Source organism: Ursus maritimus, unplaced genomic scaffold (genome assembly GCF_017311325.1).
Source record: "Ursus maritimus isolate PB19 unplaced genomic scaffold, ASM1731132v1 scaffold_8, whole genome shotgun sequence".
NCBI classification, from domain to species: Eukaryota; Metazoa; Chordata; class Mammalia; order Carnivora; family Ursidae; genus Ursus; species Ursus maritimus.
In genome coordinates, this window is record NW_024426996.1 from 2,287,356 (window position 1) to 2,310,322 (window position 22,967).

The 22,967-nt window shown below is 36.6% G+C and overlaps 1 protein-coding gene across 1 annotated transcript in view; it reads left to right on the forward strand.

The window, feature by feature from the left end:
* Positions 1-22,967, forward strand: part of EMCN (endomucin) — a 97,423-nt gene that overhangs the window by 42,195 nt on the left and 32,261 nt on the right. Inside the window, exons 3-5 of the mRNA XM_040625439.1 lie at positions 794-871; positions 10,454-10,564; positions 21,975-22,013. Of these exons, the coding sequence (XP_040481373.1) occupies positions 794-871; positions 10,454-10,564; positions 21,975-22,013 (228 nt within the window). The remainder of the gene's footprint in view (positions 1-793; positions 872-10,453; positions 10,565-21,974; positions 22,014-22,967) is intronic.

Here is a 22,967-nt window from a genome sequence, read left to right on the forward strand (position 1 = left end):
TAATCACAAAAGGATATCCTAAAGTGTTTCAAGAAGGGAATGTTGACTATTATGGCTATCAAATTGGTAAGTCGTATTCACTACATAAAGCAAATCTTTGTCCTTTCCTTGGTCCCCATGTTCTGTATGAGTTCCAGCTTATCAAAAACAACATTTACTACATGTCTACAATATGCCAGGAATTATCCTTGATACTACTCAGATTAAAAAGGTGACTAAGAGTTTGAGACTGCCCTTAAGAGTCTAGAAAAGGGTCTGGAACAGAGTGGAAACTCAATGAATGTTTCGTAAAAGAACAAATTAATTAATTAAAAGAATTTGCAAGCTCCTTTATAATTTATGTAATTTTGGAAGTCCTAGTGTCATAATCAAATAAACAAAATGAAATATAATTCTGGGGGGAAAAAGGTCCTATTGACCAAGTTATTTTTCTCTCTAGGAAAAATAACATAATTTTAATCATGTGTTTTTTGCAATATATATTTTTTGCATGTTTTAAGATAACGAAGTAACAATCTGCAGTAAAAATTTGCTTTTGGGGCTTATCATAGAAAAATGTGTGTGTGTGTGTGTGTGTGTGCGTTTTCATCGGGTCACCTAATTCATTCAGTACTTACGTTCCTTACTTTGGACAAAAGGAGATGGGAAATGAAGAAAATTAAAGATAGTCAAAAGCTCACAGCACCACTATAGAGGGATTCTAGTTTACCTCCAGCTTTGAGTGACATTTATTTATTCCTTGACTGGCAAGATGAAATTGTGATTAATAATGTCATCTGTCTTATCAAACTAGGAACAACCAGTAAGAAACTCTCAAGTACATCTTCGCAGCCAACACATTCTTCGTTAACGACAACAGTTAAAGGTGAAGGTGAGTAATGATCATTTGCAATCATTTTTCTTGCATATATATAATTCATATACCATCATAGTCACTCCTTTGAAGTGGATAATTCAGTGGTTTTCAGTATATGGACAAGATTATGAAACCATCTCCACTATCTAATTCTGAAACATTTTCATCATTCCAAAAAGAAACCCCATATCTGTTACTAATCATTTTCCATTTCTTCCTTCCCCCACTGCCAGGGACCACTAACCTACTCTCTCTCCCTTTGCCTATTTTAGAAATTTCATATTAAGGGATGCCTGGGCGGCTCAGTCGTTAAGCATCTGCCTTCAGCTCAGGGCGTGATCCCAGGGTCCTGGGATCGAGCCCCGCATCAGGCTCCCTGCTCTGCTGGGAGCCTGCTTCTTCCTCTCCCACTTCCCCTGCTTGTGTTCCCTGTCTCGCTGGCTGTCTCTCTCTCTATTAAATAGATAAATAAAATCTTAAAAAAAAAAAAGAAATTTCATTTTTAAAAAATCACATAAACAGAATCATATTGTATACGATCTTTTGTGTTCTCAGGTTCATCCACCCTCTAGCATTTATCTGTGGCTCATTCATTGTTATGGGTGACTAGTATTTCATGGTATGGATATACCACATTTTGTTTACTTATTAGTTGATGAACATTTCTGTTGTTTCTACTTTTCGGCTGTTATAAATAATGCTGCTATGAACAACCTTAAGTTTTTACGTGGCTGTGTCTTTTCATTTCTCTTGTGCTATGTATCTTAAAGTGGAATTGCTGAGTCACATGGTAACCCTATGTTTAACTTTTTGAGGAACTCATTTCCCGAGCAGCCTCACTATTTTACGTTCCCACCAGAAATGTAGGAGGGCATTAATTGTCCATTTTCTAATTCCTACTTGTTGCTGTCTGTCTTTTTCATCATAGCCTTTCTAGTGGGTGTGAAGTGGTCTCTCATTGTGGTTTTGATTTACATTTCCCTAATGACTAATGATGCCAAGCATCTTTTCATGTACTTGCTGACCATTGTATATCTTCTTTGGAAAACTGTTTATTTAATTCTTCCCACTTTTTAAAAATCGGGTTGTCTTTTACTGTTGAGTTCTAAGTACTTTTTAAATATGTTTTGGAGACTAGAGCCTTATTGGATAGATAATTTTCAAATGTTTTCTCCCACTTTGTAGGGTGTCTATTTTCTTGATGGTATTTTTTGAAGCACTATAATCTCTAATTTTGGTGAAGGAAAATTTATCTATATTTTTTCTTTCATGTAAAGAAGGTAAAACTTTATCTCTACCCATTTTAGGTTTTCAGCTGAGACACTAACAAGAAGACAGATTAACAAGATAAAAAACAGTTTATTAACACGGGCAGTGCACTGCACATGAGAAACCTGAAACGAAGAGTAACTCAAAGCAATAGTTTAGAATTTTGGCTTATATAGCATCTAGAACAAAGAACAGTAAGTTTGTAGAAAAATGACTGGATGAAAGAAAGTAGTTTAAGCTTCCAAGGGTGACAAGAAAATGGAAGGTAAATATCTGGAAGAAACCTAATGGAGTAGGGTTTGTTTGCAGATTCCTCTAGAGTCTTCTCTGGGCTGATAAGATTCTGTCTCCACTGAAAGGAGATTTTATATCCTGCCCTTAAGCAGAAAAGCCTTTTCTTCATTGGCTGCCTCTTAATTGGCTGCAGTTCAAAATAATTCTTATGTCTAAGAGGCATATTTCAGGGTGACATATTCTGGTTTCCTTCAGTCAGTGAGGTCAACTCTAAGAAACCATTGCTCAACTCAAGGTCACAAAGAGTAATGCCAATGGTCTCTTCTAGGAATTTTATGGTTTCAGCTTTTCTATTTAAGTCTTTAAATTTTGTATATGGTGTGATTTAGATGTCCAGCTTCATTCTTTCGTGTATAATTATCCAGTTGTCCTAACACCTTTTGTTGAAAGACTACTCTTCCCCTATTTGAATTGTCTTGGCACCCTTAATGAAAATGAGTTGGCCATAAATGGATGTGGTTTTTTTTCTGGACTCAAATATATTCTATTTATCTCTATATCTATTTTTATGCCAGAATCATACACTCTGAGTAACCATTTGTATTAAGTTTTGAAATCAGGAAATGTGAGTCCTCCAAATTTTTTTTTCTTTTTCAAGATTGTTTTCACTACTCTGGTTCACTTGAGTTTTCATATGAAATTGGGGATCAACTTCCCAATTTCTGCAAAATGTCAACTGCGATTGTGATAGGGATGGCATCATATCTGCAGATCAAGTTGGGAGTATTGCCAGCTTAAAGATCTTAAGTCTTCCAATCCATGAATATAGGGCACCTTTCTGTTTATTTTAGGTCTTCTTTAACTTCTTTTTATAATGTTTGTAGTTTTCAGTGTAGAAGACTTCCATTTCTTTTGTCCAATTTATTCTTAATATGTTATTCATTTCCATGTTATTGTAAATGGAATCATTTTCTTAATTTTGTTTTAGGATTGTTCATTGTTACTGTATAAAAATACAATTTATTTTCATATATTGATATTGTATCTTGCCACATTGTTGAATCCATTTATTTGTTCTAATTTGTGTCTGTGGTGTGTGTGTGTGTGTGTGTGCTCCTTTCAATTTTCTTTATATAAGATTTATCTGCACATATAGATAGTTTTACTTCTCCCTTTTCAATCTAGATGCTTTTTATTTCTTAATTTTTAGATGCTTTTTATTTTCTTGACATTTTGCTCTTGCTAGAACTTCCTAGATGTGAATTTTTCTATGAATAGAAGTGATGAGAGGAAACATTCTTGTTTTGCTCCTAATTATAGGAGAATGCTTTCAGTCTCTCACCATTAAGTATGATGTTATTGTGAATTTTTCAAATATGCCCTTATCACATTGAGGAAGTCCTCTCCTATTACTAGTTTGTTGAATGCTTTTATCATGCAGAGGTGTTAGAATTTGTCCTGTGCCTTTTCTCACCATATTGAGATTGTTGTGTGGTTTTGATCCCTTATTTTATTAATGTGGCATATGACATTGATATCTGTACGCTGAACCAACCTTGCATTTCTGAGATAAATCCCACTTTGTTGTGGCATGTAATGCTCTTTACATGTTTCCGGATTTGATCTGTATTTTTTTGTTCGGAATTTTTGTGTCTATATTCATAAGAGATATAGGTTTGTGATGTCTTTGCCTAATATTGATATCAGGTTAAGACTAGCCTCCTGGGACAGAATAGGAAGTTCTTTCCTCTACTAATTTTTGGAAGAGTTTGTGAAGAATTGATGGTAATTATTCTTCAAACATGTGGTAGATTTTATCAGTGAAGCCACCTGGTCCTGAGTTTTTCTTTGTGAATTTTTTTTTTGATTACTAAGTCAATCTCTTTGCTCATTATAGTCGTATTCAGGTTTTCTATTTCTTCTTGACTCAGTGTTGGCCATGGTTGGTGATTTCCTGGGAATTTTCTCATTTCATTTAGGTCATATACTTTGTTGGCATACAATTATTAATTGCATTGCCTCATAACCCTTCTTATTTCTGTCAGGATGATGGTAATGTGTTCACTTTCATTCATGATGTAGTAATTTGAGTCCTCTCTCTTTTCTTTGTCAGTCTAAGCATTTGTCAATTTTGCCAATCTTCTCAAAGAACCAACTTTTTATTTTATTAATTTCTCTATTGCTTTCCTATTACCTATTTTATTTCTCTTCTCTCTAATCTTTATTATTTCCTTTTCCTTCTGTTGACGTTGGGGTTAGTTCACTCTTCTTTTACTAAATTTTTAAGTTGGTTCATTGGGATATTAATACAAGATCTTTCTTCTCTTATAAACTAAATGTTTACACCCACAAGTTTCCCTCAGCGTTGCTTTTGCTGCATCCCATGAATTTTGGTAGGTTGTATTTCCATTTTTGTTAATCTCAAAGTATTTCCTAATATCCCTTGTTATTTATTCCTTGGCCCATTAGTTATTCAGTTTATTTTTTAATTTCTACATATTTATAAATTTCTCCCCATTACATTTTTAAATAATTTTTCCTCTTCAGTCTATTCACTGCCTTCCAGAAGTTACCTCTCTTAAGCATCCAATTTTAAAATTTAATTTAATGTAATTTTAAAAATAAATGATATAGAGGCTATTCAACAGTATATTATAGATATCCTTGTCTCTGTTAACAAAGCACAATGAGCGTGACTTGCAAATGCTTTGCAGTTTTTTTCAAGGTACTATTTTTATGATAGTGCATTTGGCTCTTACTTTAAGAAATGTGTTATCATTTTTTAAAGCTAATTTTTAAATTATTATTTAAATATTATTATTATTATTTAAATAAATATTATTGTATTATTTTCCCAGATGGAAAAACTGGGTTTCAGAGAGGCTAAGCGACTTAGCAAAAGAAGCACAAAATTCATAGTAACAATTTGCAATTTCAAACCTGATAGTTTAGCTTTAAGTTTTTCTTTCCATTTAACTCATAATGCATAATCAACTATTTCTTAATGATTTGGTACTATCATTTTAATCTCGATTTTATACTTGGGTTTTAAACAGTAAGCCCCCCAGGTATTAGTAAGGCTTATGTGGAATTTTTTTTTTCTTCCTGCACAAAATGGTCATCAGATTCTGTAAGTTTAACTTTTAAGTTTTTGCTAAATGTTCTTGTTCAGTCCCTGCTCTCAAGCTATCCTTTTGATGATATTGCCAGCCTAGCTACGGAGGTTCATTTCTTCTAAATGGGAAACACACATACACACGTGCACACACACATATTCGGATACAGACACAAACAGCAAACCTGTTAGAATTGTGTTTTAAAAAGAGTAAATATGTCCAGGTGAAAGGCCATGTTCTTGCATATAGTGTTGGTTCATTATTAATATCTGAATTTCATAGTAACAGTAGATCTTATTTCTGTCTACTCTGATATTCTTCATCTTTTAGTGTGGTTAACATTTTATGAACCTCATTATTAAGGAAGATCATTCTTATCTAAATTCTTTTAATTGGCAGATGCATTTCCATATAAAATTTTACATATGGAATATATATATATTTTATGATGTATTACTTGTCTGAAGCAATGTGGTGGTGGTGTGCGTATGTGGGTAGGGTGGACTTCTACCTGCTTCTCTCTCTTACTGCTGACAGTAGTCTGTGAGTCTTCCACACCAAGCCCTTAGGGCTTCAGCAGTGCAGTTTAAAATTGCCAAAATAAGGTACCATTATGTTATTGAAATGCATTCACAGTAAAATGTTAAAAAGTAATGTGCATTGTACAACCAGAAAACAAACAAAAAACTCTTTTATACCCACCACCTGACATGGGAGTAACCCCATTGGTAATTGTTATGAACTATAGTTTTCAAAAGGGGCAGCTCAAATGTTCCCAAAGCTTTTAAGATCCCCATAAGCACTGTTGCCAGTTAGTCACAGATGTGTAAGAAGGTAAATAAATAGAATCAGTAGGTCTGGGAAAATGAAGGAGACAACCCTACCAATATTTGGTCTGGCTCCAAGAAACACTGTTAAAATAGATTTTTAAAAAGTGGAAAGTCAATATTTACTTATTAATGAACTCTCTAAGGAAGAGCAAGGGCTTAAAAAGAATCCCAAATCACTAGATCCCTCTGAGGTCACCAAACCACTGCAAACCACGTGATTTCTGAGGTGTATCAGCAAAGAGGCACTGTAAATATAGGTAAAACTTCGTACCTGGCCTGGAATCAATTCCAAATTCCCATATGAACTTCACTTGCTAAACTGAGTTAGAAAATGGCTAGATCTGAAGACACCTAGACACTCTGTTAGCCAAGGCCAAAGTGTCAGGGAACTCTTGGTGGTCTGCTCTGACTCGCTTTCCCTGGGGTTATTCCCAGGTCCCAGTTAGTCTAGCAAGAGGGAGAATATTGTAAATGCACAATTTCAAGGGACCCTTCATATCTACCTTAACTCACCATCTAAATAATATGGAAAAGGTAAAGAAAATACAAAATTCACATAGAAAGAAAACTCCCTCCTCTTCTTGTCTCCCATTAAGAGCTCTAGCCCTACTTTATCTGCACGGCCCTCCACCATCACCATTTTGTTTTCTTCAGCATCTTCGGCACTCCGCGGTAGCCCGGTCCATTATCCGAGTGAAGTACTGGAGGATCCACAGTTAGTTCTCCCTGAATCGTTCAGGTGTTTGGCCCACACCACTTCACTTTGTTGGCTCTTGAGCTTAGCTTTTGAATTTAGTTACATTCGGATGCGTTACTCTTCACTCCAAAAAGAGATCAGAAAATCTGAACAAAATCTTAAGAGCCTTTTTTTTCTAGTCTTTGTCACTGTTTTGATGCATCTCCATAGGACCGTTGGTATAAATATTTAGGCTTCTCACAGTCTTTCCATGAGTGGCTCTTTAATATTACCAGAAGTGATATTAAAGTCACTTAAATGAATCAAGACATTACTTTAATTAAGTTTATCCTAGACTACCCACTTCGCTATGGATACGAAATTTCTATGGAGCGCTAGCCTATAAAACGATCCCTGGAAATGAAGGTCCTTGGGCAATTGTTTTAGAAAAGACTACCCCCTTGGGGTTCCACAGTGCACAATAACATTTCTTTTAATCTTAGTAATCCTATCACAAAGACATCCGTTTGGCTTTTTTACAATCTATGCAGCTCCAGTTAATTTGATTACAAAATGTCTTTTCTTAAACATAAAACCGAATTAACATACCACAGTATTAGTATTCTTAGCACATGTTTTAGTAAATACTGACTTTGTCAAAAAGTCACTTATCCCATATTCTATTTCTGAAGACAAAGTGACCACACAAGCAGCTTTTGCTCTGTGCATTAAATAATACAATATTGTAATTCAAATTATATAATTCCAAGGGAACAAAGCTGCTTAATACCATGCCTTGTACAATTTAACTCCATAAACCCTCTCTTTCAAGTCAATTGTGAATCTGTTATAAACACAGCCTAAATTCCTAATATAAATAATACCCACATTTACTACTTTCTCCCAAAAGTTTAATCTCATGAATTATACAAAATGAATCTCACATCTATAATTCTAAGGCGATTATAAAATGGTCCTTGTCCCTCAAATTCATTCTGCTCAGTTCTAGCCAATGGTTTTCACTCAAGGGTATGGTTGCCAATGGTTTTCACTTAAGGGTGTGCTTGCGGTGATGTTGTTTTCTTTGCTCTCACACTCTGGTATTGATGAGACTTTTCAAGCATCTCATGTGTTAGACTCATCTTATTCAAGTCAAATATGATTTTAAAATTCTTATATTTTGTCTTTCATTCATTCTACCAATACCAAAGTTCTAAGAACTAGAAGGACATGAATTTCAAAAACACAAGTCCTAGAAGTAAAGTCAATGCTATTTTGATGTTACAATTTAAATTAGTATTTCTCAAGCAAAATAATGTTTGTCAAACTTAATATAATATTATATGCATGGACTTACAGTACAATTTGCACCTGTAGACCAAAGCAGATTCATAGTGTTATCTGGGGGTAAATGGCCAGACAAAAAACCAAAAGAGAGTAAACCATAAAAGTTTAAAGAACAGCTCTAAGATTGGTTTCATTTTTCTGAGATGTCAGTCACTTCCTAGCAGAAGTCCAGAATCTAAGTGTGAACACAAAGTGCAACTGGGAAAATTTTTCAAACAAGATGTTTATACAAGACTATAATTCTCATATCTTAATAAATGTAGGTCACCCATTTTCTTCTCTCTTGAGTCTAGGATTTGAAACGTTTCAGCATACTAGTAAAATTTCAAAATTTATGGTTGCAGCAATATTTGTCTCTGCATCTTTCCTTCTATTTGTTTTAGGTGCACCATGCATTTATATTTAAAAAATATTTTGGTTACCTTTAAAGCATTCAAGTTTCCTTCCATTGCCTACAGGACTCTGTAAAATTGACAACCTGTCCTGAGTTGAGTGTGAGTTCTCATTCTACCCTCATTTGTGAAGTATATTCCACATCAGTAATAGGCAATTCTCAAAGCAAACTCTTTGGCATTGTATCCCCAGCTGTTCCATTATTCTGCTCTCTTCTTTGTATTTTTCTAATCTGCCAGTTTCCCACATCTTACTTAAATATAGAGTCTCTTTTCCATGTCCAAGACTGTTGAGTCTGCCTCATGCTAGACAATCCTTTAGGCCAGCAGGATAGCTTTTTCATGGTTTTCTATTGTAACTCAGCAGAAGAATTCTCCACCAAAAATTTCTAAAGAGGAAATCCTGTTCTTATGTTTTCCAAGAATATGTTCTTGGAGTTCTGGTGAGAAGGAAAATCTTTACCCCCACATGTCCCTTCATCCTGAAGTGTTGAGTTTCTGCCTTTTGGGTGATCTTTTGTACTTCCATGTTATCACGACCAACAATGTCTGCTACAATAAGATATTTCTTTATTTTCCCAAGTATTTCTCTCTCAATTTAGTACTTGAAGATGCCTCCAAAGTTTTGCCCATTTCAGCTCTTTCTTTCTCATATGCAGTGTTAATGCTATAGCCTATATTTGAACTTAGGTTTATATTTTGCTGGCATCCCAATTCCTGAAGGCTTTTTGTGTAAAGACATATTTACCTACCGTCTCTGAGGTCTTCTTGCAAACTATCAGCTTCTCAGACATCAATCTCTCAACTGCACTAAGAATTTGTGTTACAGTATAGATGCTTGCGTGCCATAGAATGGAAGCTGATTGGCACTTCTGGAAAACACCATCAATTCAGTCTTTCCGCCTATTGTGTGACAGAAATCTATTAGGCTGACTTCCTCCCATATCCAGTCAGCATCATATGTAGCTAACAGTAAGCTTGCACCAACCAGCATGCCTGTCTTTTCTTCACTACCCAGTGTTCTCCACATCAGACTTTGGAAAGACTGAAAAGCAGTAATTATTTTGTTTTTATAATATTTGTGGATTAATTATAAATTGTTTCAAGTAATCTTATTCCAATGCTTTTTTCGAAATCTCAGGTTATCTTTTCTTTGCTGTTAATTTTTCTCCCCCCCTTCAAAAAATGAACTAAGTATAATTAAAAGTTTATTTTATGGAATTCCTAATATCCCTTTCCTGCTGTCTCTTCCCCTTACCTGAAAATTCTTTCCCAGACAGCATGGGAACCATGGTACCATCTTCAACTACTACCACTTCCTTACCACCCCTTTTCTAGGGTAGCCGAGTGATTAACTTTCACATCGGAAGGCTTGGATTCAGATCCTGGCTCTCTCCTACTACAAGTTATGTGACAATGGGGAAATTAACTTTTCTGGGTCTTATACATAAAATTATGATCACAATTATTACTTAATTAATAGGATTACTGTGTGCTCAAATGAGATAAACTCTAACAGACATATAGAAGAGTCTAATATGCCTCTATTTTCTTAATGTAATTAACCTGATCGTCAAAAGGTAAATACCAAAATGTTGGATTTCTAAAACTTGATCAGAAGACTTTCAGTAACTAATATTCAAGTGGTAACTGAATGTTAATATTAATACTAATAAGACTGTCTATTTATTGTTTACACCCCTGATGGCTGCTCATTGTGTTTGCATGATTAGGAACCACAACCAGTGGTGTCACAAAGACTGAGTTGACTGTCACAAATGCAACAGTGACAAAGATTCCACTTTTAAATGCTTCTTCAACATTACCAAGTTCCCAAAACAAGAGTAAGTATAAAAATTTATGCTGAAATGTTTAACTTGTGTGGTGGATAGGATTAAATTCGGAGTGTTTTCCAGCCTATAGCCACCAAAAACCCTTGCCCAGCAGGTCTTCTCTAGTCTCTACCAAATAGGACGACCACTTGGCAACTTAGCTTCGTACTGTGGAAATTTATCCCTCCGTAGCCACAAATGGGTAGGTGCCAGGAAAGATCAACTCAGGGCCAAGCAGTAATCTATATCACCTGACACAAAAATGAGCTTGGTAACAAATTAGAAAACTTGGATGAAATGGGAAAATTCTTAGAAAGAAACAAATTGCTAAAACTGACTCATGAAGATAGGTAGTCTGAAAAGATATAAAAACAGTTAAAGATATTGCATTGCATTAGAAATTTTAAATGGTCCCATGAAGAAAATATTCATCGGGATGGCTTCAATTGTGAATTCCATGTATTTTCTATATATTTTCAAAAGAAATAATACCAATTCTTCTCAAACCCTTTCAGGAAGAGGAGGAGGGAACACTACACAAGTCATTACTTGAGACCAGCATTATCCTGGTACCAAATCTAGAAAAGAATGAAAAGAAAAAGCAAGTAATGGAAACTATAGGCCAATATCCTTCTTGGACACTGATGCAACTATCCTTACCAAACTAACTTTGGTTACATGTAAAAAGGGATAGAAAAAATAAATCAGTGAGATTTATCTAGGAATGTATGACTGCTTTAATAAATGAAAACCAAAGACAGCAATGCACCATATTAGTAGAATCAGTAGATGCAGAAAAAGCATTTGACAACATTTAATACCCACTTTTAATTAGAAATCTCAATAAACTAGAAATAAAATGTAACTTACTCAAATTGAAAAGGACATCAATGAAAAATTTATGGCAAACATCATACTTAATAAATATTTTGTGCTTTCCTCCTCTTAAGATCTTGAACACAGCAAAGATGTCCATTCTCACCACTTCTATTCAAAATTATAACCAAAGGTTCTAGATGGATAAGGTGATGATAGGTCGGTAGGTAGGTAGATAGATAGATCCATTCATTCAGATTGGAAAGGAAAAAACAGAACAGGTTTTCTTAGCAGACTACATCTTTATGCAGAAAATCAAAAAATCCACAATATAACTGCTAGAACTAATAGAGTATTTCCTATCACAAGCTATATGATACACAGAAATAAATCATATTTCTGTATGTTAACAATGACAATCCAAGAATAAAATTAAGGAAATAGTGACATTTACAAAACTTCAGAAAGAATAAAATATTTAGGAATATATTAACAGTAGAAGTACAAGACTTGCATATTGAACTACAAAATATTTCTGTGAGACATGAAATATCTCAATAAATGGAGAGGCACTACATTTCATGGATTGAAAGACTCAATATTTTAAGAAGGCAATTCTCCCCAAGTTGATAAATAATTGATTAATATATTAAATTCAATCCCTATCAGAATCACAGAATCATAGCAAATCATTAGAAATTGATAAGCTGATCCTAAATAATACATGGAAATGAAAAAGACCTAGAATCACCAAAAGAGTTTTGTCAAGGGAGAACAAAGTTGGAGGACTTACAAAAGCCAGCTTCAAAACTTACTCTAAAGCTATAGTAATCAAGACAGGTGTTTTTGAAATAATATTCATAGTAACATTATTCATAAATAGTCACACTGGGAACAATTCAAATGCCCATTAATGAGTGAGATGGAATATTTCGTTGCATTTTCCATTTGAAATGGATTTGGACTATTCTAAAACATAGGATATCATACAATGGACTACTACTCAGTAATTTAAAGGAACAAATTGGTGATACAGGTTATAAGAGTATAAACCCCAAAACCATTATATACAGTGAAATAAGCCTTTGACAAAACACCACATATTGTTTGATTCCATTTATATGAAATACGCAGAATGGGCATTCTTATAGGGACAGAAACCATGTAAGTAGTTGCCTAATGCTGAAGGTGGAACTGGGGATTGACTGCAGAAAATCACAAGGGAGTTCTTTGTGTTGAAAATGTTCTAAAACTGGCATATAGCGATGGTTACACAACTATAAATTCACTGAAAATGACTGACTTGTATACTTGCAATGAGTAGATTTTGTTGTGAATTTCTTTATAAAGCTTGGTTTCAAAACAAAAAAGGAAAGAGAATATTAAGCTAGGCCAATCAATTTTCCTTTCTGTGTAACGTGAACTAGAAAACCGAAACAAACCAAAGGGTGATTAGCTGTGAACCCCAGAGCAGCAAGGTTTCAGTAGAGAGAGTCTGAGACAGCCATGGTGACTCCTGGGCATACCTGTGGCAGGAGCAAGCAGACCTTATGAGAAAGTAAAGTTGATGGGAGGAATGGAGAAAGAATGTGGAGAGTTGAAGAGACCCCATGAGTGAGATGAAGTTATTCATGAGAGACAGACAGAGCTAGACCTAGAGCTTCCCTGAGCTCAGACAACTTTCTAGCTCCAACCACCTATATCGTCAATACAAGCATGTCCTAAATCCTGGCCTCCATGATATGAAGTAATCAGTACTTTTAGTCAAAATATCCTAACTAGAAAAACTAGCCATCTGCCGTAACAGCCTTTTCACATACCATCCATTCAATAGAGGCGTTCTCGGCATATCCACAGTCCTTAATAAGAAGCAACTATAGATGACTTACAGTCCCCAAGTCTCTGCCTGGGAGACGTTAGGGTAGGAGGAGACGGCAGGTGGCAGCTGTGGGTGTGTCAGGCCTACCTTTGCCTAGGGACACGCATGGAACATCCATTTCCCGTATTTCATTGTAATTCTCTTCAGCAGAACCTAAAGAACGTTACATAGAAGGAGCTTAACTTCATACCATAACTTTAAACTAATGATTTTATTTAATGAGGAGATCACCAAATAGAGGAATTTGAAGAGCTGGGTCATTTCTCCTTCATATGGAAGACATTTCCTTATGGGAATGTTTTGGCTTCTGATAAGTAGAATATTTTATAGGCAAAATATGTCTGAAAGGCATCTTCGGCAGACCAAAACCCCATCCATTTCATACCATTATTGTCCCACATATAAACAAGAATAAAAGTAAATATGTATCTGCAAAATGTATAGCACTTGAAGGTTAAACTCAAGTAATTTGTATTCTGCACTAATACCCACTCACTAAGTGACTGATGAGGAATGTCATTCAGGGACCATGGTTTATTAAAATTAGCACTTATACAGAAGTGTGTCGTCAGCCCCATGAGTCAATGAAGACTACTAATTTTACTTTGATTTATGTAGTAAAATGCCCACTGAATCTCTGTTCTGGGGACTATTGTATTTATTTAGCTTCTAAACACAGTTTGAAGTGGCTTTCTTCTAAGTGGGTTTTTTTAAATACACCCACAAAGCCATTTCTTGAAAATTAAGGCACCCCAGAAAGCAAGATAATGAAATAAGGGTATTTACTGCTACCCTTTGCACTTGCCATCTGAGTAACCAGTTCTATACTAAGTCCTTTAGATATTATGTTATAAAACTCCTATTTTTGGTAGCCATTCCTCCCCAGATCTCCTGGGTTCTTCAAGGTGCATCCTGTATGGAATCCACTTGATATAATGTCTTGGCACACGTTTCCATTTGTGCCCGGTAAAACCAGGATCTAGCCCAGATTCCTGGTTAGCAGAGTAATGTTCCCTTTCTATCTCTACCCATCACACACATAAACATTCAAGAATTAGCAAAGCCAAGACAGAGAGAAGGAAAGAGAACAAAGTGATCTAAGGGAAGGTTGAACAGCTGAAGCGTCATCTCTCCTTTAAACACATGGCAATGGGCCCTTGGAGAGTGACTATCAAATAAAAGCATTATGGGTACATCATCTCAAGTGCAGATTTGATTTAGAGTAGAGAAGGGTTAGTGAGGTTTATTGTTTTACTCCCTGGAAAGGAACGGGTGTAGAATAGAAAAGAAGCATGTCCTCAAAGTATTTGTCTCTGATCATTTTCCATTCTCATTTTTTAAAAAAAAGATCTATTTATTTATTTTAGAGAGAGAGAGAGAACACGAGTAGGAGGATTAGAAGGAAAGGGAGAGAGAGAATCTCAAGTAGACTCTGAGCTAAGCATAGAGCCTGACTCGGGGCTCGATCCTAGGACCCTGAGATCATGACCTGAGCCAAAACCAAGAGCCGGACACCTACCCAACTGTACCACCCAGCACGACTCATTTCCCATTCTTCTAAATTTCTGTGTACTTCTCCTGTTTAACTATTTTATTCAGCCTGGAGAAGACACATTCTTAGAATCCTAGAACTTTCAAGATATTATCACTAATTTAGTGCTCTGACTTTACAGTTAAATAAATGAGGGGGACACCTGGGTGGCTCAGTTGGTCAAGCGCCTGCCTTCAGACCAGGTCATGATCCCAGGATCCTGGGATCGAGTTCCACATCGGGCTCCTTGCTCAGCTCTCTGTGTGCCACTCGCCCTGCTTTTACTCTCTCTTTCTGACAAATAAATAAATAAAATCTTTACAAAAAATAAACAAATGAGGGCCTATTGAATTAATTAATAAATTTATTTGTTCACTACAAGTCTTTCAGAGGGTATCTGTGTGCCTGGCATGTCTCTTTGCTTCTGGGAATGGCCAGCAATCCTTTGCGTTCCTTGGCTTGTAAATGCACCCCTTTAATCTTGGATTCTGTCTTTACATGGCCTTTTTCTCTGTGTCTTCACATGGACTTCCCCTCTGTGTCTCCTCTTCTGTCTGTGCATTCTCTTCTTATACAGATACCTGGAATTATCAAGATCCTTAACTTAATTACAATGGCAAAGACCCATTCCAATAAGGTCGTATTCACGGGTTCCAGGTGCACATATTTTTAGGGGCCGGGGGTCACCATTTAACGTACTCCAGACCAGATCCTGAACTCCCTTTGCCACACCTAGATTCTGTCGTCCATGCATTTGTCATTGCCTATATACAGGATTACCTCCTTGGGGACTGAGCGGGGATTCAAAGGAAACGTCCATCATAGGAGTCCTGGCTCTCCAACAGCCACCCCATGGAGGGATCACGTGTAAAGCTTTGTTGCACAAGTACAGAATTTGCCCTCTTCCGGAGTTCCTAATTCCTGCTGAGGGCTTGAGAATGTGGTGCTCTCTCTGACTCCTTTTGTTCATTTCCCATGCTGGCACATCCCGTTGGTTTCTGAGAGGAGAAGACAGGAAGAGGAAGATGGAGAGAAGAAAGCAAAATGGGTGCTTTTCTTGCTAATAATTTGGTGATTCAGGTATCTGTAACTAGATTTCCAAGCAGGCACGGTGCACATGGTAAAGACTGGCAGAAAGGGAGGACGATTGCTCTTTCTCTCTCTGGTGAATTCTCACTTGGCTGAGGGAAGAAAGTGGAATAAGTTGTTAGATAGAAGGCACGTTGAGATGAGCGCTATGCCAGTACACTACTCTGCCGAGCAAGCACTTGGTAGAAATACCCCTAACAGTCGTGCCCAGCCAGAGTTTTTGCTACCCCGGCATAGACAATATTACTGACTTAAAATCTGAAGGGCAGTTCTGGCTTTTGTCAAGTGTAAACAAATAACGTCGGTAAGTCATCACTAGATGATTAAGTAAGCATTAATAACGTTTATATACAGTGACTAGTTTACCAAATATACATCCTTGTTGCACAATTTATTCTCGTTCAATGTGGAATTTATTTTTACACGAAAAGCATAGATAACTGTACAATAACCAAATAGACATTTTATTTTATTTTTTTTTAAAGATTTTATTTATTTATTTGACAGAGAGAGAGACAGCCAGCGAGAGAGGGAACACAGGCAGGGGGAGTGGGAGAGGAAGAAGCAGGCTCCCAGCGGAGGAGCCCGATGCGGGGCTCGATCCCAGAACGCCGGGATCACGCCCTGAGCCGAAGGCAGACCTTCAACCGCTGTGCCACCCAGGCGCCCCAAATAGACATTTTAGATAAACTGGTAGCTGAACATGAGAACAGCCTATGCCTAAGCCTTGCTTTTTAAGGCACACACCATTCTTAAAATAAAAATTAGGCACTTCAATCATGCCAAGAGGAAGTTAGCTTGTTGACTATGAAGCATGATTCTGAAGTGAGATTGCTTTGGTTCAAATAATAGCACAACCATTTATTTGTACTGTGGCTTTTGGTAAGCTACTTAACTTCTCCGTGCCTCAGTTTCCTCATCTGTAAAAAAAGCTATAAGATTACAACCTTATGGGATTCTTGTGAAAAGTAAAAAAGATAAAAGAGACAAAGCTTAAAACCGTGTCTGGCAAGTAAACACAACAAATGTTAGCTATTATTTTGTTAATAACAATCCTTATGCAAGCCAGGCAAAGTTGATATTGACGACACCAGTTTCCCAAACAAGGAAACAGGTTCAGAAAGACTAAATGACTTGGCTAGGGTTAAACTAAAAGCATGAAATTGAAACACTGTTATTCTTGCCCCCAGTTCCATAAACTCTTCACTACACCACGCTTGTTCTCATTACAACTATTTTACAAAAAATATTGGAAGGTACTAGAAAACAACTTGCTTTTAATTGGGCATATCATATGCTTGACAAGTACGTGTTCAATAATTATAATGCAAACTGGCTGACTGGCTGGCTCCCTGAACAAAAGCCTGTGATTCTAAGAAAGTGATTCTCTCGCTGTCGCCCACCAGGCCAGATTTATTCTTAACTGTGGTGTTTCTCATCCTGCCCTCCTCGTTTGCATGGTCCTAGTCTTTCTTCCCCCTTTTTCCCCTCCAACTGCTTCTTCCAATTCTACACATCCATCAAGGGCCTCGACAAGATTTTACCTCGGTATTGCCCACAGCTTAATGAGTGTCACGAGATATCTAAACCACCAGCACTATTATTTATTTAGTGCCTTCTTTAAACTGATGCACTTTTTATTCTTAAATTTGCTTGAAAAGAAAACCATCATAAATGAAAAACTGTTTCACTAGGCGTCAACAGGAGCTATAAACTCACCGATATAAACCAATATAATTAAATTATAGCTAGATTTTGTTGATTGCCAAAAGCTTTTAGTTTGAGGCTTGCTCTTTCTTGTTTAAAAACTAAATCAAGCACGTTAGATATTAATGACACGTTTGCATTAGATCGTAAGTTTGAAAGTTCCTCATTGAAATAGCCAAATAAACTGAAAGAAGGCTGGAAAGGAAATAACTTTCTCATTGAATGTTTCCATCTTACTTAATGTTACTTTGCAGTACTGCCATATGGAACCCCTCCTACAATGCTGTGCATCTCATCCTTCGGAAAACAGTAATTTACCAGATTGCTGAGCATCATTCTTTTGTGAATTGCACCATTTACCTATGCTACTTATTTGGGAACTTAGAACATTTCTTACATGATTTCTAATTCGTTTGTATCATTTCATGTGGGCGGATACAAGAGAAATTCTCCGAATAACACAGTCTTAGTTACACACAAGTTACGTCTAGCCAAATAAGAAATACGAGTTGACCCTTGACCAACATGGGTATTAGAGGTGCTGACCCCCTGAGCAGTAGGAAATCCACGTAGAACTTTGGACTTCCCAAAGCTTAATTACTAAAAGCCTTCTGTTGACCTTGCAAGTAACATAAACAGTTGATTAACACGTTTTCTGTGTCATATGCATCATACACTATATCCTTACAATAAAGCAAACTAGAGAAAAGAAAATGTTATGAAGGAAATCATAAGGAAGAGAAAATACATTCATAGTACTGTACTATATTGAAAAAATCCATGTATAAGATGGCCCACACATTTCAAACCTGTGTTGTTCAGGGGTCAACTGTTTTATAACAGTTATAATGAGGGTCAATGCCGTGTATAGGTGAATGATAAGGAAAACTTGAATTGGTCATAGGAAATTATTTTTAGGCAAATCAGTAAAGAATTATATATGTAATAGATATGGGAATGGCTGTATATATTCTTTCTCCCTGCCTGTTAATGATATTTTTTACAGATAACTATATACAATAATATATGCATATATAGCTAGAAACACAATATCCTTTGTAAGATCCTTTAAATAAATCCTATTTGTCAAAGTTATTTGTTGTATTGCTGTTTAAGCTTTCTGTTTTAAAAGCTACTTAAGTGAAATTTAGCTTTGGATTAATGTGGATGAAAGTTTAGAAATTTCGAAGTTCATTTGCATTTCATAAGACGTCCATCTCCTATTACAGAATCAAACTCAACACCAGATTTCAAGCTGGCAACCACCCTGACTAAGGTTTTGGTCTTTACTAAGTGTCTAAGTTTGAGAACAGCTTGACGGAATACACTACACTCATTTGCTCTCTGACTTTGCTCGCTCACTATAGGTCAGAGCTTGGACTTTTCTCAAAACATGTGGGTTATGAAACTTACAAGTAAAACTCAAGAATAATTGCAAATATCTTCACATTTCATTAATTCACACTTAAACCATGTTCCATAGCATTCATCTTTATTAAGCTTTTATACCGACAGAACTGAGACCAAATTTGAAGTACCATATGAAAACATTTTCTTGTCTTCAAAATAGTATCTTTGATTTCAGACCAAAAAAGGCATAGATTCCAGTTTTGATTCAATATTTAAGATTTGAGCAGAATATTGTCCTCAAAATAACAAAATATACATTAACGTATAAAACATATAAAAGTCTGGATTTCTTAGTACACTCAATATAAAGGTTTTGAATTGGTATATATCATTTTTTTTTTAAGATTCAGCTAAGCCTTAAGGCATAGTTGTTTTTCTTTAAATGACATGTCCCTCTAAAATTATTATGCATTTCTGAAGGCTGATTAGGGGCGCCTGGGTGGCACAGCGATTAAGCGTCTGCCTTCGGCTCAGGGCGTGGTCCTGGCGTTATGGGATCGAGCCCCATATCGGGCTCTTCTGCTATGAGCCTGCTTCTTTCTCTCCCACTCCCCCTGCTTGTGTTCCCTCTCTCACTGGCTGTCTCTGTCTCTGTCAAATAAATAAATAAAATCTTTATTAAAAAAAAAAACCTCAAATAAAGAATAGTCAGAAGTTTTTGTCTGATACAAGTTTAAAATTTTTTCACTCTTAATGAAGTCTATCAGCAAGAACGGTTATGACCTGATACTAATAGCAAGAGGAACAAAGAGTTTTTATTTTCTTTGTATCCTAATCCTCTAGCAGCTGATAAATATTTTAAGTGCTTCTTCCAAATCTAGCATTATGCCATGTTCGAAAGTATTTTAACTAGTTATCAAAATAAAAATTAATTACATAGGCTTTCTACGCAGAGTAGTTTATTGGCTAGAAAAGCTGTCTTTTTTAGGAGAAGAGGATGGACATTAGAATGGCCAGACTTGATTTATAGTCATTGTCCCCATCTTGAGAAAGTAGTTTCACTTTTCTCAGCTAATATTTGTAGATCTGCAGAATGGGGATGATGTCTCCCTTGCAGACATCAGCAAATGATATAGGGAACTGATCATAAGAGTTTCCTTAAAAATGGTAGCTATCATTATCCAGCTGGCAATTTTAAATAAATCATTCTTTTTCCTTAAAAACTGAATTCAGGTAAGCAGTAAGCAGAATTTGTCTTATTTATTATTATTTTTATTTCCTACTCTCACTCATTCATTCCACGTTTTTACTAGAGACCTAGTGGTAGGTTCTGGAATCGTGGCTCCAAATAAAACACATAAGCTCTGTCCTTCTGCAGTTACATTTCACTGACAGCAAACACATTTTAAAACAATTAAATAAATGTCACTGTAATGATGAAAGTACTGGTGAGCAAATGAAGCCAAGTTGTAGACTAGTTTGAAGAGAAATAAGGAGACCACTTTAGGTGAGGTGGCTGGAGAAGACCTCTCTGAGTGGTGACATCTGAGCAGAGTCACGAAAGATAGAAGGAAACCAGCATGTAGCCTGAGACAGCACCAGGCATAGGGAAGAGCAAGCAGAGAAGCCCGAGACAGGAAGAGCCCCATGATGTTATCTGCAGATCAGGGTGAAATGGGGCTGAATGGTTGGAAACGAATTGAAGAGCAAGGCAGGGGCCACGNCGTGTAGAGACTTACCAGCCATAGTAAGAGACACAGGGAGCCATTAGAGCAGTGAAGTTTAAATTTAAACAGATTTTTCCAGGTAGCTGTTGCAGGGAGAGAGATGGGTGCTAAATGATCAGTAGCCAATTAAATAGTGAGTATATTTGGAATGTATTTTGAGGCTAGAGCCCATAGGGGTGAAAAAAAAAAAAGGAGCATCAAGAAAGGCCACTATTTCTTGGCCCGTGTAGCCGGGCGACAATGACACCATCCGTTGAACCAAGAAAGCAAGGGAAGAGGCAGATTTAGGGGATACCAGTCAGGAGTTCTGTTTTGAGCATGTTAAACTTCAGATGCTGAGAGACGGTCAAGTGAACGCACAAAGGAGGCATGGATTTTTGCTTTTTGGTTTTTTTTTTGAGAGAGAGAGAGAGCGCACAGGGGTAAAAGGGCAGAGGGAGAGAGAGAATCTTAAGCAGTGTGGAGCCCAACTAGGGGCTTGATCCCACTACTCTGAGATCATGACTTGAGCCAAAATCAAGAGTCAGATGCTTACCCTATGGGACCACCCAGATGCACTGGCAAATGGGTATTTTGAACTATCATTAATGGGCTTACTTTTGTTTTAAAATTATTTTGTGTATTTTTCACATGACAGATTTGTTCACGGTACATATACACAAAGTTGTTAAAGTGATCTTTGATTATAATTTTCTCAAGTAATTTTGTTGTAGTAAAGTCATCTGAACTACATTTACTTTAAAGGAATTCCCTAAGTTTGAGTAACTGTTGGGACCTTCCTGAAACTTTCTCAAGTCAGGAGATGCGTCATATCTTCCTGGGAATACGACACATGGCAGTGCCTCTCATGAAGCCCCTCCCAAAAGATCTGAAGTTGTCTGCAGTATCCTGGTTTATTGAGGATGTGAAGTTGGTCCAGATGCTTTAAAACAGGATTCAGCAAACTATGACCCACAGGCCCAATGTACCACCCCACCTATTTTTCTAAGTAAAGTTTCTTTGGAATACAGCCATATTTACTCCTTAGGTATTATGTGCATGGCTGCCTTTACACTACGATGGTGAAGTTAAATAGTTACAAGAGAGACTTAAGACCCACAAAGCCTAAAATATTTGCTATTTGGCCCTTTAAGAAAAAATTAGCTGGCCCATGCTCTGAATTTTTTCTAACCATGAAGCCTGTGTGCTTTTATGATTTGAAGGAAAGTGAATTAGAAATGAAGTGGGATCTATATCCATTTACCACTTGTAACAATTGTAAGAGCACATCTGGTATTCAATATTTACTTCTAGTGATTTTCTTTTCTTTTCTTTCCTCTATAGCTGAGAATCAGAGTTCAGTCAAAACAACAGAAATACCAGGTAAGTTAATTTTCTTCTCTCTGAGAATATTTATGAGTGAAATCCCCAAAATGAGATAAAGGAGATCAGTCAGTGTGAGAGCAGGGGAAAATAGTGCAAGGGAAAACATTACATGGCAACTAAAATGTTTAGGAGAACTTGCATTTGAAAAAAAAAAAAGAGAGAGAGAGAATGCAGACCAGAACGTAGGATATGCCTGAATGGTCTGTGGCTGGAGTGAGTGGAACCAAGCCTGGTAAATGCACGAAGTCCTCTGCCCAGAGCCCGCTGTTGCGGTCTGTTTCTGCGGCTGGCTTGCCCTCTCCTAGATGTATAGTGTGTCCGTGACTGTCTTCTCTGTCTGATCCTGCCAGCCTGATCCTGGCAGCCCGGGAGCTGATGTTAGAAACCACAGTTAACAGCCTAAAATATCATCACTCCAAGAAGTGCTCGTGTTTTGTTATCTGAAGTTTTAAACTGAATAAATTGAGGATGATGGAGCGGCAGGCATTGGAAAGGATCGCTGGGCAGGGGGAGATGGTACCGTTGAATCTTTCTGTTGTTTTGAAATCGTAATTACTTGGGAGACTTTTATTTTCCTACTTCCTACCTCGTACTTTTATAAATGACAAATCTTTTAGGTTCTCAATCTTGGTCACTTTTGGCATATATAAAAATGAGAAATATGTGAAATAAACTTAGAAGGTCACATAACTTAAAACAAGTCAGAAAAATAAAGCCATGAAAGTCATGACCCACTCTGTTTTCGCAACAAATGTGCTAAATGACCCTCACATCTGCCTTCTGCCTAATGTGCTCGAGGAACGCAAAACTGAAATGATTGTGCCGTTAGCTTTTAATTATTTATCTTCTACACAGTATATCTCATGAATAAAAATGTTATTTTGATACTAATCCTCTTTATTTCACCTCATCGCTAAAGTTTTTTATTCTTATTTCCATTTACCTGGCCTA